The sequence below is a fragment of the Puma concolor genome, chromosome E4 (assembly GCF_028749965.1).
Source record: "Puma concolor isolate L17-30 chromosome E4, mPumCon1.1.hap2, whole genome shotgun sequence".
Lineage (NCBI taxonomy): Eukaryota > Metazoa > Chordata > Mammalia > Carnivora > Felidae > Puma > Puma concolor.
In genome coordinates, this window is record NC_141683.1 from 29,415,794 (window position 1) to 29,438,860 (window position 23,067).

At 50.4% G+C, this 23,067-nt stretch overlaps 1 protein-coding gene across 8 annotated transcripts in view; it reads right to left on the minus strand.

Moving 5' to 3' along the window:
• The window catches only part of NAV1 (neuron navigator 1), a 247,991-nt gene that overhangs the window by 62,863 nt on the left and 162,061 nt on the right, over positions 1–23,067 (minus strand). Inside the window, exon 1 of one of the 8 annotated variants that reach the window (XM_086694521.1) lies at positions 9,821–10,022. The exons of the other annotated variants lie outside the window; for them this stretch is intronic. Coding sequence (XP_086550647.1) covers positions 9,821–9,873 — 53 coding nt within the window. The 5' untranslated portion in view covers positions 9,874–10,022. Of the gene's footprint in view, positions 1–9,820; positions 10,023–23,067 lie in introns of those variants that run through there. 8 annotated transcript variants of the gene reach the window in all.

Sequence of the window (23,067 nt, forward strand, 5' to 3'; positions counted from 1 at the left end):
CCCAAAGCCTCCAAGAATGCAGTTTTCATAGAAATGATTTTCTTTTTACACTCACATTTCATCCCCTTATGTAATCATCAAATGATACAATTTCAACTGGCATGAAGACACTTGGGAACAAACAGCTCTTGGTAAGTGTTGAGCTAGACTGGTGGGAGCATGTGGGTACAGACACAGCAAAGGGCAGAATTAGTGTTCAGTGTGCGGAGGGCATAAAAAGCAAGTCCGGGGGGAGGGCTCTGCTCTATCTGATGCCTGGAGGCACGGCAGGAAGACAAGGGTGAAATTCATAAGGCTGAAGACATTAGCGTAGCTCCACCTCTGACCTTTCCTCCTCCTCAATATATTCCTCCTTGCTTCCCCTCTGGGTTTCTTTGCTAAACGTGAGACCAACAGTGGGGCTAAGCAAAGTGAAACTGACAGAAATAAAACTTCAGGTTATTTCTGATTCCTTGGGCTCAAATCACTCAACCAGCATTATTTTCCTTGGATGGCATTATTTTACTGGTAGAATCATTCTGGTTTAGACAGCGTCACAGTTCAACTTTATAAAAGAGACAAGGAGTGGCTAAGAGGCTTGCCACAGCAGACCGTTATGTGAAAACCAGAACCAGACCCAGGAGTTTCGACTTCTTTGGGGGTCTCCTACAGATGGCAGTGCCTCCCTGGCATGGCAAGATTTTTTTTTTTTTTTTTCCAAGGGCTTTGGACTTGCTGGGGATCAAAGCTGCTTCCACAATGAACAGCTCTGTGCAAATTTCCAGAATTAGTTTCTCAGATAGCAGGAAGGCTCCTGAACCAGGCTGTGCAGGAGTAGGCAATGACTTCCTCCCTCCTGCAGGAGGCATGGTTAGTTTTTCAGACCTAGGACCTGACTGGTCTTTTACCCCCTGAGGTTCAGAGGCCGGGGTGGAGGCTGGTGGGATTTCCCTGCTGAAGGAACTGAAGTGTAGCAGCCCAGATTCCATCTCCCTTCCTAAACACGCCGTATATGCTAATCCTCTGGGACCACAGCTTTGCCAGGATTTCCATATGGAGACTCCAGAAGAAAAACAAACGCTTAAAAGATAACGGCAAATATGAGATTCATCTATGGGAGATGAAAGCAATTTCTAGAAACCACAGGAGAAAACTGGTGTTATTACATATACCTCCCCCTTCACATTTAATTTACGAGTCTGGGGGAGAAGGCCCCTGTTAATGGGACAAAGACAAGAGAGGAAAATTAATAAATTAACATACCGCTCATTACACTTCAAAAGTAATTCTAAAATGCATGATAAGCATGGAGATTAGTGGTCTCTATGGATTTTCCTCATTCAGAGAGCCACCTTTTCAGGAAAAGGTGATTTGTAAGTCGTTCCCATCCCCCCCCCCCCAAGATCAGCTCAATGCTAGCCTAAAAGGTAACTGCAAAGTTATCAAACATGAATCCCATATATTAGAGGGCCACTCATGTGAGACTGCTGTGGGGAGCTCCGAGTTCTGGAAGAGTCCTCCGAGAACAAGCATTTAGTAGCAACAGGTACGGAAATCTGAGTTGCAAGTCCAGGACCTGGAAATTACAAGGATGTTCACCTAGAATTTATGAGAGCCAAGCTTAAATGGGGAGAAACAGTATAAATTATGGGAACCGAATACATATTTAACAGGAAGAAATAGGAAGAAACAGCACACATGTTCAGAACACGGAGACACACGATGTAAACAAGGATTTCATTAGGGAACTCTTTCCAGACAGGAGGCGTCCATCTCCAGGGTCTGATTAACCAAAGAGGTGCTGCTTTCCAACTGTGTATCAGAGAGAATTAAGAACAAGGTCTAGGATGTGTGCCACGGAACATTGCTGTTATCTTAGCCACTGTGTCTAGGGGGTCAAATTCCAGAAATCCTGACACCCAAGAATAATTCCCAAGTATTTGTTTTCCCTGAGGGCCTTTGGGCCATAATTCCACTCACTGGCAGAAATACTACTTCTGTTTAAAGCTGTTAAAAACCTATTTTTAAAATCACACAGTTGGCAGATCACCAGGATCAAAACCTGGTAATCTAGTATAGTCTTATAGAAGAATTGAAAATAATCCATGGGAAAATGTGCCAAGCCTGAAAAACAACACTTTCATGCGTGTGTGTGCACGCGCGTGTGTGCGTGCACACACACACACACACACACACACTCGCTCTCGCAGGAGCATGTGTGCACGCACCAGACAACTCCCAGAAGAATGAGGAGGGCCTAGCAGGACATTAAAGACGACAGATTGGGGGGTGCCTGGGTGGCGCAGTCGGTTGAGCGTCCGGCTTCAGCCAGGTCACGATCTCGCGGACCGTGAGTTCGAGCCCCGCGTCGGGCTCTGGGCTGATGGCTCAGAGCCTGGAGCCTGTTTCCGATTCTGTGTCTCCCGCTCTCTCTGCCCCTCCCCCGTTCATGCTCTGTCTCTCTGTTCCAAAAATAAATAAAAACCGTTTGGAAAAAAAAAAAAAAAGATGACGGATTGGGATGTGTCTTATGTTCCAGTTTTCCTACTTATTACCCAATGATCTTCCTGTTCCATAAATTCTCTTCAAGACACATCTTGGGTCCAGGGCCCTCCCTCCCTCTTCTTCCATACCTGAAAACCTTCCTCCTTCCTGAATACACTCTCCAAATTTCCTTGCAGTCTACATTTGAACTTTTCATGACTGCCACAACTCACTGTCCTCTTGATGCAATGCCCGTAGACCTGGTTTTCAGTCTTTCTTTACATTCTCGACTTGCTTGCTCCCTATTTCCAGCTGCTGTTCTTCCTAGTGCCAGGAGTCAACATCTGACCCTGTAACAGGTTAATCATACCATCATGTGGATTGAAAGCAGTGGTCTTTTTTTCTCTTTGTAGTGATTAGCACAATTCTTGGCACGCAGTAGGAAATTAACAAATACTCACTGGTGGCTGACTGATATGTAGCTGTTATATTTCGGGAGATAGGACCTGACCCAATCTAAACAGCTCTAAGTGTGATGTGGCACAGGCTAAGCACGGTATATATAAATTTGTACTGTTACATTAAGCGCTTATAATAGAATCCTGTGAGCTATGTGTTGTCACTATTAAATTCCACAGAGACACCGCTTGAGTAAGAGTCCCTGGCCCCTAGGAACTTATGATTAGACAAAAACACCACCATATGACAAATGGATACGGAAAAAAAAAAAAGCTGGAAAGCTGCTTCCCTGGAGGTTGGAGAACCTCATTAACAGCTCTCCTTTCTAAAAAATGACCATCCCAGCAGGGAGCCGCGGCATTCCCAAGCTTGCAGAAAGCGCCAGGCTCCTAGGCCTCACATTCAGTCTATGGTGGAATGGGCTGTGCAGCCAGGCAGAGCTGTCTGAATTTCTGCTCCACCACTTACTGGCTGTGACTTGGGACAGGCATGGTCCCCTTCCTGAATGCATGCGCACATCACAAAAATGGCCACATCCCCATCAGCCCTTCTTGGTTACTGGGAGGAGTAGACAAGGTCAAAAAGCACCCAGCTCAGGTCCCAGCAGGTAGGTAGGTTCACAACTTCCCTCTGCTCTCCTCTTTTGAATCCCCTACCCCCTACTCAAATGGCACCTGTAGCCATACATTCAACAGGAAAACCAGTTTATGAGGGATTTGCCACATCCTCTGTAAGTCTGTGGGTTACATCAAGCTTTTCTTTTAATGTTTATTTATTGTTGGAGAGAGAGAGAATGTGTATGAGTGTGTGAGAGCGAGAGGGACAGAGAGAGAGGGACACTGAGGATCCCAAGCAGGCTCCTTGCTGACAGCAGAGAGCCAGATGTGGGGCTCAAACTCATGAACCAGGACATGACCTGAGCCGAAGTCGGACACTTAACTGACTGCGCCACCCATGCTTCCTGGCATCCAGCATTTCTTGATTGTGTTGACTGTGTAAACAGGCCAGTGGCCAGGCTGTTGTGCAGGGACACATGCACACGGACAGGGGTTTTCATGTTCTTTCCTTTTCAATATGTCTCCCTGAGTGATGTGTCAGAGTATTCACGGGATAGAGGCTTCCTAAGATTTAAATGTCCAATACTGTCCAAGAATTTGGTATTTCTAGGAAATTCCTAAAGCATCCCAAGAAAGTCAGGGTGAGGATGAATTCTCATATCGGACACATTCTCCACAGGTGTAGCGTTATTTGACTCTGCTTTAATGGCAAAGACAAGGGCAGTCCATCATTCTGGTCATGAACTTCACCTGAGATGTAACTGACCTCGTTCCCACCCCGCCCCCCCCTCCCCCGCCCCGAGCCGCCACTGCCGGGGCGGGGACAAACAAGCCGTTTGCATTATCAAAGGCTTCCAGAGAGGATTCCTGGTGGTGCTGAGCAGTGAAACATTTACTCAGTTGTCTGTTTCAGAGTTCTGCCTTAGACAAGGAGGCTCTGTGATCAAAGAAGCCACAGTGATGGTGGGTCTGGGCAGAGAAACTAGAAGATGACATATAGCCTCTCAACTGAGGAAAACGCCTCCCTCTCTCCTCAAATGAGCTCTTGTTCCTCTGGAAAACTCTTATTTTTGCTTCAAGGCCCAGTGAAAATGCCATCTTTCAGTCAAGTCCTCCCTGACCGCTCAAACTACGGCCCCTCCCTGCTTGCTTCCACTTACTGCACGTATGATCTGGTGTCCCAATTATTTGTGGTTTCCTCCGCCAGACTGCATCCTCGGGCATTATTCCTTGTCACGGTTCTCATGATTTAAAATAAAATGTAGGTATGCGCTTGTTGACTTTTATTTATCCGTTTTCACCCCCCGCAAAATATAAGCTTCCTGAGGGCAGGGACTATTATGTCGGTCTAACTGATCACTATTGAACTCTCAGTTCCCTGGGATCTGTGAGGCACTCGCTACAGGTTGTTGAATGAACAAATAAACAGGGGCGCCTGGGTGGCTCAGATGGTTAAGCATCTGACTCTTGATTCTGGCTCAGGTCACAATCTTACGGTTTGTTAGTTTCAGCCCCGGGTCAGGCTCTCTGCTGACAGAGCGGAGCCTGCTTGAGATTTTCTTTTCCCCTTTCTCTGCCCCTGCCCTGCTCATTCTCTCTCTCTTTCTGTCACAAATAAACTAACAAACTTTAAAAAAAATAAATGGGGACGCCTCGATGGCTCAGTCAGTTAAGCATCTGACTCTTAATTTTGGCCTAGGTCATGATCTCACGGTTTGTAAGCTTGAGCCTCCGATCAGATTCCGCACTGGCAATGCAGAGCCTGCTTGAGATTCTCTGTCTCCCTCTCTCTCTGCCCCTTCCCTGGTCTCTCTCTCTCTCTCTCTCTCAAAATAAATAAATAAGCATTAAAAAATAAACAAATGAACAAATAAGTGTTAGTTCTGTTTCTCCAGCACCTAGCATAATGACTGGCACAAAGTTATCACATAATAGAGGCTGAATAAATAAGGTGTTTTTTAAACAATTATTTTTTTAAGTGGCCTATTTTTTAAAATGTTTATTTATTTTAGAGAGAGACAGAGCATTAGTGGGGGGAGGGGCAGAGAGAGAGATGGAGACACAGAATCCGAAGCACGTTCCAGGTTCTGAGCTGTCTGCACAGAGACTGACATGGGGCTTGAACTCACAAACTGAGAGGTCATGACCTGAGCCAAAGAGGCCCTTAAGTGGCCTATTTTTATGTAAACTGCCATCAAAGAAAATGGATGTATAGGGGCACCTGGGTGGCTCCGCTGGTTGCTTGGTTGAGCATCTGACTTCAGCGTAGGTCATGAACTCAGGGTTCTTGTGACTTCGAGCCCCCACAGAGTGGGTCCTCTGTCCCTCCCCCACCACCACCTCTCCCCCACTCATGCTCTCTCTCCCAACAATAAATAAACATTAAAAAAAAATAGGATGAAAAAAGTAAAAAATAGGATGTATAAATATGCCATCCTAGTTAACATAGAGTTCGGACTGAATAGAAATCTGAAGATGGGTAATTAAGAATTTTAGAAAAAAGTGAAAGATATATTTCTAAGCAAGGAAGTTATTTAGTCTATTATACGGATAGGCATCCTTATTAGGGTCCTAGCAAAATGGAAGGAAAAAACGCTAAGGAAAAAAGCAAACTGAAGAATCCAGGAGGAACTCCTACTGCCTGAGAGGGACCTCAACTAGGAAATGTCACTTGTAAAAAGCTCCTTTGCTGAAAGCACTTTGCTTTTCACATCAGCTTGTGTCATGACTACGTCCTAGTGAGGCAGACTGGTTGGGAGTTAGGCCCATTTTAGGGAGAAGGAAACTGAGGCCAGAGGCTAAGCAACCTCTGTAAGGTCACAAAGTTAACTGTAGTGGAGCCCTAGTCCCCAGGCAGGTCAGCACACTCCATGCTCTCCCCACCTCACTCTCACTGGACTTGGAGGCCAATTCCAGACCTTTGCTAAGGCCTCGAATACCCTTAAGTCAACATTCCCTGCGCCTGATCAGTGTCGGTGAGAATAATCTTATTGCAGTGTTCAGGGGTTGGCTTCAGAGTCAGACAGATCTAGGTGTGAAAACAAATCCCACCACTGTGATACAATTACTGAACCTGCCTGTGCCTCAGTTTCTACGTTTCCAAAGTGGGATGATAATAAAATATACCTCGTGTGGTTGTTGTACGGATGAAATAAATGAATGTTTATAAAGTACTTAGTATAGATGGCGTTTTTGGAGCATCCCGTTATGGGGTGAAAAGTGGTTGGCTCAGATGTTGGATACAGCCTGCTGCCATACTGTCTTCCATACTGTGATGCTTCCTACTTGGCACCTCTCTCTTCCCTGCCTCCCAAGCAGAGGGCAGGGGCTTAGCGGGGAGAGGTTAAGCCGACAAGTGTGGTTTGCCTCTCTTGTGCCCAGCCCCATAAAACCCACTAACAAGAAGCAGCTCGTTGGCTTCGCTGTCCCCAGGCATTTTGTCCTTTTGCAGAGGTTGAGTTTGTGCCAAGCTGAAGCCCTATGCCCTGGGGGGCGGGGGGGAGGGGTCTCTGTAGGCTCAGCAATGCAAGTGTTGTGAGCAGGTCTCGTTCCCACTGGTCCCCAGGCTCTATAAGGGCCCTTTCTAAGAGGGAATCGTGGAATGCCGAAGGGGATAGATGCCTGCACCCCAGGTTCCCTGCTTGGAAGAATCTGAAGGATGGTGATCTCTGGAGCAAGAAAGAGAGGGGTCTCCAGGAGAGACTGTAACACTCGAGATGGGCAAGAATGGTGCTTATGGAGACAGCCTTCCATGATAGATGAGCAATCCTGCCAGGCATCTGGGAAGGAAAGGCATCTGCTCTGAGGCAAGGGAAGGGGCCAATGGCCGATCACAGCTCAACTCATCAAAAGCTGGTCATGGAAATACTGCGGGCCAATTAAGCCATTCACCCCGATATACCTCACATCCTCTCCAGGCTGCTTCCTTCGGAGCTTAGGGGAACCTGTGCCTGAAGGGCAAGCATCTCTTTGATCCCTGTTGGCCCCAATCAAACATCATTTACAGGGAAGGTTTAGAGCTGTCTCCAGAGCAAAGGCCTGGGCTAAGCTCTCCCTCTATGGATTGCGGCCAGGGTAGTTAAATTTTATATTTGAACTCTGGCGATTTGAGGACTGACTTCCACTTTACAACATGCCCTCTCTCCTCACCTACCGAGAACAATTGGCCTGAAAATCGTGGGCTTTGGTGGAAAGGAAACTACAGCCCAACCTAGCCCCACCCTAGCAGGCAGCAGGCTGAGTGGGTGTAATGTGATCCGCTCCTCTCCCAGGGCTGTGGCAGACAGGTCCCCGCCCTGGCACACCTGCCCAGAAGTCTGTTTCTGGTAAGGAGCTAGGTGAGTACTCAGCAGCTGTGGCCCCAGGATAGACACTAAGCTCACTATACAAAGCCTAGGTCTCCTGGGGTGGGGTGGAGCACTGCAGGGGGCAGGGAGAATATCAATTCAAAAGAAATGAATGATAGGGTAACCTAGAAAAGGCTGTGTCTAGGAAAGGAGTGATGGGAGAGCATGCTGGAGCCAGCTAAAGGATTTTCACATCTTCCAGTGGTGAGGGAAGCAAAGAACTCAAGTGTAGAACCCCTGCAAATCTTGGGGCGCCTGGGTGGCGCAGTCGGTTAAGCGTCCGACTTCAGCCAGGTCACGATCTCGCGGTCCGTGAGTTCGAGCCCCGCATCGGGCTCTGGGCTGATGGCTCAGAGCCTGGAGCCTGTTTCACATTCTGTGTCTCCCTCTCTCTCTGCCCCTCCCCCGTTCATGCTCTGTCTCTCTCTGTCCCAAAAATAAATAAACGTTGAACCCCTGCAAATCTTGATTCAGCGGCAGTTATAATCTTGCCTAGGCACACCCCATGTGGACCTCAAGTAGCTTCTGAACTGGGTTGACAGTGGTAGAAGTGGAGAACAAGGTTAGGAACAGCCTCTTCCTTCTACCTTCCTCGGGACCCAGCGACTCAGGACTCACCCCAGGATCTCCCCAGAAGGAAGAATTCCCAGAGGTCCCTAAATAGAGGTAGTCTTGGTTCATACACTGGTTCCTCTGAAAGATATCTCCCACAGGTTATCCTAGCAAAGTTGGCCCAAGGGCCCCAAGTCCCGCTCCAGAGTTGCTGTTGTGTTGTCCCACTGTGGTAGGGGACAGAAGTTTGGGGCCAGGGGGGACTCTGGCCTCCAAGGGCTCTCAGGGCTGCAGTCGCCTCTCCCTTGCCAGGCCTTGCCCTGTTCTGTTACTCTGACCCTAAGCCCGAGTGTGCCCGAGTTGCAGTGGAGCTTCCAGAGAGCACTTGAGGCTCCCTGCCAAGGAACCACGGGGAAGTGGAGCATGTTACGGGGTGCAAGTCTGGGGTCTAGGGGTAGAAAGCTGTGAGGAGGTTTGGGGGTGGGAGTGGTCTCCGCATCAGGCATCTGGCCTAACCTCCAACTTCCTCCAGGCAGCCAAGTCAGAGGGAGGCTAAGGGGAGTGTGTATATTAGGGTGGGAAGCTCCCAGAAAAAAACCAGAAAGCATCAACTCTCTTCCTCTGGCTGCTGGAATTTCCTAATCCTCTCTTGGAAGTGCAGTTTCCAAGTCAGCTCTGGGGGGTCCCTGGCTGGTTGTGGTCACATTCCCCTCCCCTTAGTGGGGAGCTTCTGGGCTTGGGCCCCCCTCACCACTGCCCAGGATTGGTCTGCTGTCCCCCACAGTGCATCTCCCAAATACCCCTGCTGTTCATCCCTTCCCAGAGTAGTCCCAGGCTTCACTCCCTCTCAGAGGAATCAAACCAGCTGTGGGGTCCCAAATTCACCCCCAGCCCCCCACCTCAGGTCTCACCCCTCCGTCTCCCCCCACCTCCTTACACCCCCCACCCCAGGCAACCCCCAGAGCTTGTGGGTCAGGGAGACCCTCCCGCTGAAGGCTCCTCCCCTTCCACTCTCCAAGTACCGGAGAGCCCGGACCCTCCAGAGCTGGAGGAAGGGGGTGGGGGTGGGAGGACGCACCCCCCTGCCCCTCCAATGCACTGCAGAGGCAACCATCCAAGTTCAATCAAGTTGTGCTATTGTCTCAGCTTTGTCCAGGTCTCTGGGGAGCCCAAGAGCCTTGCTGTGCCTTCCCTCTCCCCTCCCCAGACCCCTCTGAACACACACCTCCAACTCCCAATGCCAACCAGCCCAACGTTCTTGGGGAGCCAGAGAGCTCTGGCGGCGCTGGCACTCCTCCCTCCTTCTGTCATAGAAGCAGGGCGGCCAAGACCCTCCTTCTTGCAGACCCCACACCCACTGCTGCGGTGGAGCCTGGAGCGGCGGCGGGGGGCTGGGGGACTCCCAACCCGACCCCAGCACTGCGGCAGGGGCCGGGCGCTTACCTGCGGGGGAAATTCACCGTCCTTCCCGACCTGGGCAGGGGCAGATGGAGCATCTTCCCCGGCTCAGGCGGCCATTCGCGGGGGGGGCACCCAGTGCCCTCCCCGGACCGCGCTCCCCGGCACCGGCACCGCGGACACCCGAAGAGGTCTGAGCCCGGGCCACGCGGAGGACCAGACACCGAATGCTCGCCGGCCCTCCGCTCCCTTTCCTCCCCACCACCCGGGCTCGCACTTACGGCTCCAGCTGTACTTAAAGCGACAGAGCCCCATTTTGCCGCTGCTGACTTCTGTCCCGAGCCCAGGCGATGCAGGCTGAGAACGGGCTCTTTAACGCCCAGAGCAGGTAGACAAAGAGCCACCGCAGCCTCAGCCTTCCGGTGGCCTCGGAAGCCCGGGAGGTGCAGAGGAGGGCTGGGGGCCTCGACCTCCACCTGGGCTGCTCCAGAGTTAACCCCCGGGCTGCCAGCTGCGGTCCCCTGGGCGCTCTTACTCTCGCTACATAGGCAGAAGGGGGTGTGGGCAGTGAGGCAGGGAACTGGGGTGCACTGGTGGGCACGGGTGGGGAGGCCTGGGCTGAACATTCCCCAGGCAGGGTTTCCTCCCAGCCCCCTCCTGGCCCCTTTCCAGACTCTAAAAATCAGTCAGAGTAAGAGCAGGGGACCAGGACATCACCTACACAAGAAGTGTGGAGGGGGATGAAGGTCAGACCACGGGCACAAACAGCCAAAGGCTGGCTCGGGAGCTGTTCTACTTAGAGAAGTGGGGTGGAAGGGGAAGGGTGGAAGGTGTGCCCTCCAGTAGTGAGACAACCTGTGGGGGGTTGGGGGGGGTGGAGTTAACATTTCTCCAACTTGGGGGGGAATAGATTAGGTGAAAGGTGTGCATGTTGAGGGGTGATTGCCAGGGAGAAAGAACAGTACACATCATGCAAGGGTCAGTGCCTTCATCCAGGAGGCGTTTGCTGCTGACTGGTTGAGAAGAAAAGGACCCCAAGATGGGAGGGTTTTAGTTGCAGAGTAAGAAGAGAAACAACTGGGATCCAGTAGCAGGGTTCCCCCACCGAGCTCCCTTCAGGGTCTTCCTAAGAACTTAACTCTCCCCATCAAAGAAGGATATCTGCAAAGATGCTCTCAGCCCTGCTTCCACCAGTCCACAGTCCTTGCTCCTGGAAGGGGCTGACTGTGTAAGGTTGGGTCCCGAAGCGATCTGGGCAAACTGGGGAGACTACGTTTTTGAAATGGACAGGTGATAGGTGCAACTTCTTTCAGCAACAAAAGCAACAGCAATGATCTTTTTAAAAAAGCCTCCAAAGTACTGGACTAAGATGACAGTGAACCACAGCGATACGGTTGTCTCTGGTGTTTGGGCAGCTTGGGGTGACCCAGGCACACACAGATACCCAGGCCTATGTGTTCTCCTAGGCCTGTCATCTCACCACCTTTACTTTCTGGGCCTCAGTTTTCACAAATGTTAAGGCAGAGGAGGTTCACACTCCTGACCCCCTCCTAGCTCCCCAGCCTTTAAGGAAGCCTGGAGGGTGCTTTAAGTGCTCCGGATAGCCCTTTTCCCTAAAAGCCCATCTGGCTCTAGTCCTCTGATTGCACAGTGCCACTGACCTGGGGCTGCAGCTCTAGAATTCCCACCCTCTAAGAATAGTGGGAAACCTCACAGACGGAAGTCTGTCTCTGGATCCTAGAACAGTTTGAGTTGGGGAGGGGTCTGTTTCTGAGGGTGCATATTATGATTAAGTTTTCCAAATACGCTTTGAGATCAAAGGCGTATAAAGAGCCCACCCCTCAACCCACCCCCACCCAAAGCATGGCGGGGGGGGGGGGGAGCAAATAGATTTTTACTCCCTTTATTCTGAGTAGTTTGCATGCCCCGAGTCCCAAGCAGACCAGCTTTGAGGGGAATTGGAGCAAGGCAGCTGGTTTTCTCCAGCATATTCTCCCATCTCAGGCCAGGATGGTGTCCCTAGACCACATCCCTATCCTGGCTCTTCTGTCCTGGTCATGTCCACAGCCATCCCATCTTCACCACCACCCTAAATGGAGAGTGAGTATAATCAGTTCCTCAGGGAGATTCTGCCTGCACAGCTGTGTTGGGGCTGGCCTGGGTCATCTGGGGAACAGCTTATAGTGACACGCACCATAAGGGATTCTCTTTAGCCTCAGCCAGCACGGAATCCTGAGCAAAATCACTCTGAGCCAGAGGAATGTCACCAGCAGGGGATGTTTTCCCCCAGATCTAGCTGTGCATTTTCCATAAGGTTTCCTCCTTTGTGGTTTTCTGGGCAGAGCCTGGAGGGAAGGAGGGGAGACTGAAAGAGGTGAGGCTCAGGCACAGAGGCTTACTTGAGGAACAGGAGTCTTTGGGGTAGGGGCCGTGCTGTCCCAGAACATTCCTTCACAGCCCTGCAGAGCCCATGTGGCCCTATCCCTCTTCCTCACACAAGGCAGCCTGCCCACGCTCCCTTTGGCCCTCCCCCTCCTCCTGCTCTGCACCCCCAACAGGGACTGGGGAGCAGGCTGTAAAGAAAACAAGTCTCAGCCAGCAGCTGGGCACAGGGGATGAACTCTCAGCTCCTGAGTCTTGTCCTTGTCCTCCCACCCCCACCCAAGGGGATTCTAGGCTAGAGGATCTCTAACCCCCCTCCTCCTTGAGTCTGATTCTTGAACTGCTAGAACCCAGTAGAATCTGAGGTTTTCCTCTGTATGTTCCTCTTTCCTTGTCGATGAAGAAGGTGGGTTGCACAGTTGTGTCTACCTTCTACTTACCTTTCTGCTTGGTGGAGGTTCCAGTGGGCTTTTACAGGGGAAGGAGCTGGGTCCCAGAGGCTTTGCCACTTAAAGAAATAGCATGCAAATTAGCACTTGCTATTTTCGGCCAACAGGTCAAGGCACTTTGGGTAATTGGACAACAGCACTGAAGAGAAATGCTGTCTGGGGGTTTCTGTGAAGACAGTAAAACACAACCTCCTCTGTCAGCAGACCCAGCTCCTGCGCTTGCCGAGGCCCTGACCCTGCCCATCACAGGGGTGTGGCAGAGTTGGGGGGTTATGGTGGCCTTGTTGCCTTGACTACAGTGGGGAGGCATGTTGGGGGTGACTCTGAACTCTTCTTTCTGGGTCCCAGGCTGCACAGTAATAGCTTGGGGCAGAAGGGGGGGAGGATAATTGATGCAGGTGGTGGAGGAAAGACACCTGATAGGGAGCTACGAGTCAGGCACTTTTCCAGAAAAAAACAAAAAACCAAAAAAAAACCCAAAAAACAAAAACCAAAAAACAGCCAAAGAGGGACAGAGGAAAAAGGCCTATCTATCTTAAATAAGCCTCTCCTGTGCTCCTCTGGCTTCTCTGCAAAGAGCCCTTGAGAGCTATGATCTCATTTGTCCCCCGTGCCAGGATCATCAAAGTGGCTCTTTACAAGAGGGAAACTGAGGCATGGAAAGGCCAGGAAATGTCTAAAGCAGAGGGCAGAGCACAGACTAATATGCATGAGGTCTTTCAGCCAGATTCTTGTGAGGGGCGATACCCTCCCCACAACACGCCCCCCCCCCCCAAGGATCTTTGGAGTCACCTTGGCTCAGGACCAAGGTCTTCCACACCATTGCCAGCAGGGACATCCAAAGATGGTTAGTGGGAGGCTCGGGTTGTGTCCCTGACCATAATCTCAAAGGTTAATGGAGTTGGTCAGAGTGAGCCACACAAAAAGAGAGGAAGATTTGCCAGAAAGTTCCATGTGGTCTGAGTTCCAGCGTCACCTGCCTGGGGGCTTCTGGGTTCCAGTGTCCCCTGCCAGGCCTGACTACACACCTGATTTCCTGGTGAGACCCAGAAGGGAGATTCTTGAGAAGACCAGAGTCCCAGGGTAAGCATCCACCACTCGGAACCTCTGCCCCTTGACCTACCCTCACTTCCCCTCTTTCCCGTCAATTATGAAGCTATTTACTTCCTTAGGTGGCAAAGGCCCTGCCCCTCCACAAGTCTGGGCCAGTCAGAGAAGCTTCCTTGGGGTCTGTGGGGGCAAGCTGAGCCCCGAGACCCCTCCACATCCCGGCCAGGATGAGCTGGCAGCATCTTGGCTGAGGCAGAAAAAAAAAGCATCTTACCACATAGGAAGGGGTGATGAGAAAGGGAAAGGATTAAGCCAGAATGGAGGGACAGGGGAAAGGACGTGGGGGAGGACCCTGATGAATTAACCCTGTGGCCACACACTGAGGTGGGATCCTGATGCTCTCCATGGAGAATGACCTGGCCACATCTCTAACCCCTGCTTTAATTTATTTTTTTTAATGTTTATTTTTGAGAAAGACAGAGAGAGAGAGAGAGAGAGCACACACACAAGTGGGGGAAAGGCAGAGACAGAGACAGGGAGACACAGAATCTGAAGCAGACTCTGTGCTGTCAGCGCAGAGCCCGACGTGGGGCTTGAACCTGTGCCAAACCATGAGATCATGACCTGAGCGGAAGTTGGACACTTAACCGACTCAGCCACCTGGGTGCCCCTCTAACCCCAGCTTTTAAAACCTACTCCCAGATCCCGCAATGACCCCACTGACTCCTGGCGGAATCAGTGGGACCTTGATAGAAACACCTATAAAAATCATTCACAGCCCCTGTGGTGACACTTTCACAATTATGATTTTATTTGCAAACAACCTAATGCTCTAAGGTGAGGCAAATGTTACTATGCTTGCTTTAGAACATTAAAGGTTAAGAGAGTGGCCTCAGGTACTTTGGCCACAGGTACGGAAGCCATGATGACATTAGTTCTAGGCCAGGGATCATTCTTTATTAGAAATGGGCATCTGAGTGGCTCCATTGGTTAAGCGTCTGACTCAGGTCATAATCTCATGGTTTGTGAGTTCAAGCCCTGTGTCAGGCTCTGCACTGACAACACAAGGCCTGCTTGGGATTCTTTCTCTCTCTCTCTCTCTCTCTCCCTCTCTCTCTGCCCCTCCCCCATGCACTCACTCCCTTTCTCTCAAAATAAATAAACTTTTAAAAAAATTTAAAAAGGGGCGCCTGGGTGGCGCAGTCGGTTAGGCGTCCGACTTCAGTCAGGTCACGATCTCGCGGTCCGTGAGTTCGAGCCCCGCGTCGGGCTCTGGGCTGATGGCTCAGAGCCTGGAGCCTGTTTCCGATTCTGTGTCTCCCTCTCTCTCTGCCCCTCCCCCGTTCATGCTCTGTCTCTCTCTCTGTCCCAAAAATAAATAAACGTTGAAAAAAAAATTAAAAAAAAAAAAATTAAAAAAAAAAAAAAAGAATTGGATTTTATCCAGTGAATTTCCTCTCAGGGATGCCTGAGTTTTCAAGAGCTCCTTGTGCATTACCCTGGTGGGCTTCTCTCTGCTCTTGACCTCCTAAGGCAGTACCTTCCCTCACCAACTTCCAGGCCCTTCCTAGAGGACATGCCAGGTAGCCTGGGACAGACCCCCTTCGTGGGGTCAGATAATCCAGAATGTCAGGGCCCAAAAGGTAGGTAAAGCTCATCTGGTTCAAGTCCCTCATTTTCACAGAGGAGGAAATTAGGGCTCTGAAAGTGCAAGTGACTCGTTCAAGGCTCTTTACCAGGCTTCCTGATTCCCAGGGCCGTGATCTCACTGGTTCTGTGCTCCCACTTCTCACCAAGTCCCTCCCCAGGGCCAGCTGAGGCTCAGACAGAAAGGTTCTGAGGGTAGGTGGGGGCGAGTTTGGATCGGGGGCCCTGGAGTCAGTAGACGCACAGCGGAGTGTCCCAAAACCCAGTGCTGATCCCGGCTGAGAAGTCTTTGGGGTAGCAAATGGGCCAGCGAGAAGAGAGGGTCCCGCGCCCAGCTGTGTTACTGCTCTGCAAATATTTACACGACCTCTGAGGAAACCTGCCTTTCTCACCGCCCCGCAGCTGGGAGAGGCAGCAGAGAGGAGGCAGCCCCATCAAATCTGAAACAGCGAGCTACTGTTTTAGCAGTCCTTAGCTTCATATCCTCCTGCCACCATCCCCAACCGCAGGCTCTCTGTGTGGCTCTGAGAACATGGGACAGATGGGATCATGGGAATCATCCCAATAAAGACTCGACAGACCCTCAGCTGGCCTCTGTGGGCAGATGTGTGCGTATGCGTGCATGTGTCTGTAAGGCCTCCAGCTCAGACCCCTGAGGCCAGAAGCAATGACTTCAGAACAACCCCAGCACCCACTGCCCCAGGTTCTCCTTCACTGAGCTGGGGCTCTAATATCCGGAGAGGAATAGAAATCTCATACGCGCTGAGGAGGCATTGTCAATGTATCGTCCCTTTTATCCTCGAAACCCCTCTCACCATGTATACGTCCGCCTCCCCCTCCCTGGTCCAAGCCATCACCTTCTCTTGCCTAGATTATTGTAGCACCTTCCTGTCCAGGTTCTCCCTGATTTCCCTGTGGCTCTTTTCCTCACAGTAGCCAGGCAGGCCCTTTACCAAACATGTCAGACCTCATCACTCCTCTCCCTGAGACCTTCCTGTGGGTTTCCCCTCTCACTTAGAAGAAAAGTCAAAGTCCTCACCTTGGTACAGAAGACCCTTTATTACCTGGCCCCTGCCTACCTGCTGATCTCACTTCTGACTACTCTCTTCCTTGTTTACTCTGTGTCAGCCACACTGACCTCGTGGCAGTTTCTTGAACACGTGCCCCTTCTCGCCTCAGGGCCTTTGCACATGCTCTTCTGTGCATAGTGAAGCCTTCCCTGACCACCAGATCTCAAATAGCCCCCACCCTGTCAGTCTCTGCCCCGTACCCTGTTGTACCCTGCTTTATTTCCTGATGCCACAGAGCGCCACCTAATCTAGTAGGTATTTATTTGTTTATTTGCCAGCTCTTTTTCATATATGAGTTTAAGAACAATGTCTATTTTTGTCCTCTTGCTTTAGCTCCACATGTCTTTTTTTTTTTTTAATTTTTTTTTTTCAACGTTTATTTATCTTTTGGACAGAGAGAGACAGAGCATGAACGGGGAAGGGGCAGAGAGAGAGGGAGACACAGAATCGGAAACAGGCTCCAGGCTCTGAGCCATCAGCCCAGAGCCCGACGCGGGGCTCGAACCCACGGACCGCGAGATCGTGACCTGGCTGAAGTCGGACACTTAACCGACCGCGCTACCCAGGCGCCCCTCCACATGTCTTGTATATAGTAGGTACTCTACAAATATTTATTAAATATATTAATAAATATCATGAAGTGGGCATTATCATCCTTCCTTTCAGACAATGAGATGAAGCACAAAGAGGCTAAGTAACTTATCCAAGGTCATGCAAATGGTGAGTGGCAAACACGAGAATTAAATCTAGGTCAGTTGGACTCCGGATTTTTTTTTTTTTTCATTTTCTTTTTAAGGTTTATTTATTATTGAGAGACAGAGAGAGAGAGACAGAGCATGAGCATGGGAGGGGCACAGAGAGGAGGAGACCCGGAATCTGAAGCAGGCTCCAGGCTCTGAGCTGTCAGCACAGAGCCTGACGCGGGACTCGAACTCACAAACCGTGAGATCATGACCTGAGCTGATGTCAGACGCTTAACCTACTGAGCCACCCCAGGGGCCCCTGGACTCCGGAATGTTTAAGCGACTCTGCCAACCTGTCTCCCGAGAACAGAAAACTAATCACAGGGACTGGTAGAGACATAAGAGACCATATAGCTGCTGCCTCCCAGACTTCAGGGGCACCTGCTCAGAGCTGGGAAAAGCAGGATCTCTTAGCTGGAGCCTCACACAAGGAGCTTTTTGCCCTGGCTAAATCCGGTAAACAGGGATCCTCTGAGGAAAGTTCACTCCAGAAGGGCACAAGGCAGCTGGCTTTTCTTCCTGCCCGCCCCTCTACAGATTTGTGGCTCAGAAAGGGATGGTGACAGGCAGATGATAAGTTCTGCCCCTCCTCTTCTATTAACACTCGGCAGAATGTCAGCAGTCCTGGGAACCCCTGCTGGTAGAAGTCCTACCACCCAAACCTGGCCATGAGCCTGTCCACATGGCCGGGTCCGTGAAGATGGTGTCATTTCTGAACTGCGCCTTATCATCAAACCCACAGGGGCTGAGACAGAAGCCAGACACTGAAGTAAAGGATGGGAGAGAGACTAAGAAAGGTGACCAAGGAGAAGAGGGCTGGGAAAGGAGCTGGAAGAGAGTGAGCAGGCAGAAAAAGAGGGTGGGAAGGAGCTTGAAGATGCGACTCTTTCTTTCGGGCTGCAGATGTCCCATAAGAAAGAAGGGCAGGGCACCGAACAGAACTCTTTTAACACAAGCTGGCCAAAGAGGGCAGGAAGGGTAGGCTGGTGAGAAGGGCTTGCCCTGCTCTGGGTCAGGCCCCCAGGCTGAACACAGCATCACTCACTCCTCTCTGGAAGAGTCCTTCCACCTCCCAGACATGCTCTCTGCCCGTCTGGTTGCTACCCCCTGCCCATCGGCAAGCTTGCACCCCCCACCCCCACCCCGCCACTGGAATTAGTGCGCACACAGCCTCTTTGTACCCAGCCGCCTCTCACACACGTGTTTGGATGGGTCTCACACAGTGTCTGTCTGTCTCTCATTCCCCTCCTTGGCGTGCACATCACGAACACGCTGGCTCTGTTTATCTATGGCACATGCCCCAACATCAGCCTCTCCCACCTTGTCTCCCTACGACCCTGTCTTGCATATTCAGTGAATGTTGATCTGTTATGCAGCTACGTGCTTTGGGTCTCTCTGGGACTGTCTCTTTCCTTCTGCCTGCTTTTCAAAATCTAGACTTTTGTACATCTGCCTGAGCTTGTCCCAACATATAAGCAAGAACAATCCAGTCCTGCAGACTCTTTAGGGCACCCCTATGCACAGCTCAGTGGGTAAGTCTGCCTGCCTAGCCTGCTGGCCTTTCTTAGCTGCAATGAATGGTCTTTTGCTGCCTGGTCAGAGACATCTGATAGCCCAGAGGCCAGAGCTGGCCCCTCATGGACATCCTGGGACAGCTTAGCCTTTGAGCCAGAGTCAACAAGAACTTGTATTCACAGAGGCTTGGGTTGCTCCTTGTGCCTGTGGTCCTGAGCTCTTGGCTGTGGCTACTTTGTGGCTCTCCAAAGCAAGACCCTATCCTGGAAGATGGAGAGGTCACCTAAGGGCATTCCAAGTGGAGACCTCTAACGATGATTCACTGGCCAGTCAATAGCGTGACCTGAGAACATATTCTGCTGGGTGTTGAGAAAAAAATAGAAGACAAGGTCTGTGTCCCTGGGAAGCTCCTACTCCAGTGGGAGGCACGTGATGCCTGCCCCCTCCCGGGCTTAAGGGGCACATGGGCTGAACACGGAGGGAAAGGGCTTCATGGTATACCCAGTGAGGCAGTAGGTATACCAAAAAAAGGAGAGGACAAGGCAGTGAAAGGGCCTGGGTTTTCCCCTGCTTGCTGCCACTTTTAAGTTATGTGATCCCGGCAACCCTGTTAAGCAGTTTCCTCACTTGCAAACCGGGGGAAAGAATATCTAATTCAGTGTTAAGATTAAATAAAATAATAAGACACAGTGTTTTGTAAACCATATATGTCATGCAATTGTTAGAGAATCATAAAAGCACAAGTTACTACAGTATAAACTATACACACAAGTTCCAAGATGATTTTCAGAGTCAGGTAGTATTGCAATGGGATGAATTAGAGAAGGCTTCCCGAAAGGAGAGGATTTGGCAGACAAGTGGGCAACTGGGTGTCACCATCTAGGTGGAAACGTTCCATTCTACAGATGTCCTTTAGGACTTTTATCACTTTAATTTTCCAGGAGCCAACCAAGAGAAGGGAGGGAGGTCACATTTACTGAGCCCCTGCTGCATACCTAGTCCATTAATGCCACACATTCTATAACATCCTTATAGGAATCCTATTCCCATAGAACTATTCCTACTAGAATGGATTCACAGCTTTCCCAAAGCCTCAGAGCTGGGATCTGAACCCAGGCCTGTCATACTTCCAAACTTATGCTCCTTCTGTAATATTAGATTGCATGGAATTTCCAGACACTACTTGAGCCCAGCTGGTTTATCACAGAATATAAGGTTTGTGGGAAAAAGGAGGATGGAGCTGACAATTAAAGACGAGAGACAAGTGGACAGGCAGGCAGGTGGGCATGGCTGGTGGGGAAAAGCCAAACCCATCTCAACGGCTTCCTCAATCCCTGATCCATCCTGATTGTCGACCAAATTGTATGTCTTCAAAACTCAGTGAAAACCCCAGCAGCTCAATTGTAGGTTACTAGGACACATCAGAGGAGGGGCCACGCCTCAGCCTGCATCGGTTGCCATGGCAACTAGCATACATCCAGCTGCCCCTCTGGAATACCTGGCTTACTCCCGCCTTCCATCAGCCCTGTTGGGTTTGAACAGACACTGTGATCTAGATTAACCCCACACAGCCTGTAGAGTGCTACCACTACTCTTTTAAGAATTAAGGGGAAGGAAAAATAAAATAAGATAAAAACAGAGAGGGAGGCAAACCATAAGAGACTCTTAGCTATAGAGAACAAGCTGAGGATTGCTGGAGAGGAGGTGGGTAGGGGGCACACGCTCAGAGCCTGGAGCCGATTTCAGATTCCATGTCTCCCTCTCTCTCTCTCTCTCTTCCACACTCATGCTTTCTCTCTCTCTCTCTCTCTCTCTCAAAAATAAACATTAAAAAAATTAAAAAAAAAAAAAAGAAATATCGGGGTGCCTGGGTAGCTCAGTCGGTTAAGCATCCAACTTCAGCTCAGGTCATGATCTCACGGTTTGTGAGTTCGAGCCCCGCGTCGAGCCTGGTGCTGACAGCTCGGAGCCCGGAGCCTGCTTCCGATTCTGTGTCTCCCTCTCTCTCTGCCCCTCCCCCACTCACACTCTGTCTCTGTCTCTCAACAACGAATCAACGTTAAAAAAAAAAAAAAAAGAACTCTCATTTTCAAGCGTGACTGTTAAAATACGCTATTCCAATATTATCATTTTGTTTTTGTTTTTTTTTTTTTTCCAATATTATCATTTTGAATGTGCACGTGACAGGTTAGGCCCATCAATTTGTGAATGTCTGCCATCAGACGGCTAACAAACAATAGCCAGCATTTGTTGAACACTTATTATACATAAACATGTTAACAAATTTAATCCTCACATCAGTCTTACAGAGTAGGCACCGTTACCGTCCGTGTCTTTCAGCTAAGGAAACTGAGGCAGAGGGAGAATAAGCATTCACTCAAACTCACAAAGCTAATAAGAAGAGCCAGGACTCAGACCCAGGAGCTACAAGCCTTCACGCTAAATCACTACTGCCCTCCCACTCTGTGGGACGCTTATGTTGATAAGATCTGGTACCAAAGATCTGTTGATCTAACTGCACACTACAGGACTAAAAGAATAGCCAGATGGTGTTGAAAAGCCAAACAAGATCATCCCATGCAAAGGAAGTCAAAGCCCAAGTTCAGTGAACCCATCTGCCAACCTGGAGAAATCTCATTTTGATACTCTTAACCGCTCCTAATTCAGCCAGAGGCCACCAGCTAAATGAACAGGACAGTAAGTTGAGATCAGAATAATGTATTTCGAACCAAAGCTCTTTATAGGTTTCAAAGCACCCCTACATGTTCTCCTTCACTTGATCCTCACAATGCAAAAATGATTACCCTTTTACAAATGAACAAACTAAGACTCAGAAAGGTTACAGGACTTGCTCAGTGACACGCAGCAAGCTAGAGGAGTGCTTTGGATACAACTCCAGAGCGCCAGATGCCCCTCCCCCTGCACCACAGAGAAGTATCAACAAAGCTGCCTGTATGAATCTGTGGGTCAATATTGTAATTGTTATCCCCCAAATGGCAACAACCACTGTCTACTTCAACTACACATCACTTCTTTGGCCACTGACCCAGGAGTCATCTTGTCTCCCTTTTAGATATGAAGCCCTTCAAGGACAGACATGGAGTTTCCGCCTTCAGCTTGAACGTTGGATCTTCTCCAGAATGATCCCTTACCACCCTCTACCCCAATCCTTGTGTTTCGTGGGCAAACGCCAGGCCTGGGCCAGCTGCCCACTAGGTGGGATACCTAAAGAACTGACTACCAGGAAACAGAGAAGATAAAGCGGAAAGGTAAATATCTATGCTTCCTTGCCGACTCTCCCCGCTGCCCATTCAAGTTAAGAAAGGTTCTCTTCTCTTTGTACAAATCCTACAAACCTGATGCCCATTCCAAGAGAATTCTTCGCACTGAAGGTTGGGTGGGGCATCTTGGGGTTTGCCAGTCAGACAGCCAAACTGGAGAGCAGCAAATAAGGCTCCCTCTCAGGAGGGTGGCTGCAGACAGATGCTGAGGCCCGCTTAGCAAGGCTGGGAGGTGTCTCTTTAAGGCTTGGGCTCACTGCCTCTGGGAGCAAAGAGCCAGCCTGGGAGAAGGCAGGGGCCTACAGTTTATTTTAGTTGACATTTTTCAACGTCAGGACACTTCAGAGCCAAGAAGGAAACGAATCCCATCTGTTCCTGAGCCCCCAAGCACAGTTCAAGAGGACAGGCTGGAGAAGGGAGGGGAGGCGAGGAGGGAACAAGAAGACTGGAACATCCAGCCACACACATGGAGCAGGAAACCACCTGAGGAGAGACACAGGGCATGGCAGACAGTCACGAGAAATCCCGCTGCCCCTCTGACACACAGCCACAGAGCTCTTTCAAGATGGGGCCTGCTGGTTCCGTCAAAGGCTCTGTGGCCTCTGGCACAGGTCGCTGGACAGCAGCCCTGCCAGGGCTGCCGAAGACACAACCCTGTACGGTGTGAAGGGCGCCCACTGGAGGTGTGCGATGCAGCACCTAGAGGAGTGCTGCTGCCAGCCAAGCCCGGGGCTCCCGCTCCTTAACCACTGCACAGCTCAGATGCAGCCCACCCAAGCCGCCACTTACGTGGGTGGAAACGGAGGCATTGAGAAGTAAATCCGAGTTAAAACAGGGAAGGGATGGAGGGCCGTCTGACCTCCTTCCCTGCTAGGCACACTTGGTCCCTGTACCCAGCGCCTGTATTTACCTCTGCATGGGAGCCCATCCTCTCCTCCCCTTCTGCTCTAACCCCAGGTGCCAGGGACGGGAAGGACAGACAGATGGCTGTGGAACTTATCTTCTTACTTAGATTAAATTCCAGACCTTCCTATTTTTAGAAAAACAAATTGCTGCTCTCTTTGCAAGAGGTAAAAATGTCTCGAACTGTCATTTAGGACAGTCAGCAGCCAACTTGAAGTTGTTTATGGTGTCATGCTTTGGATACTACCCTGG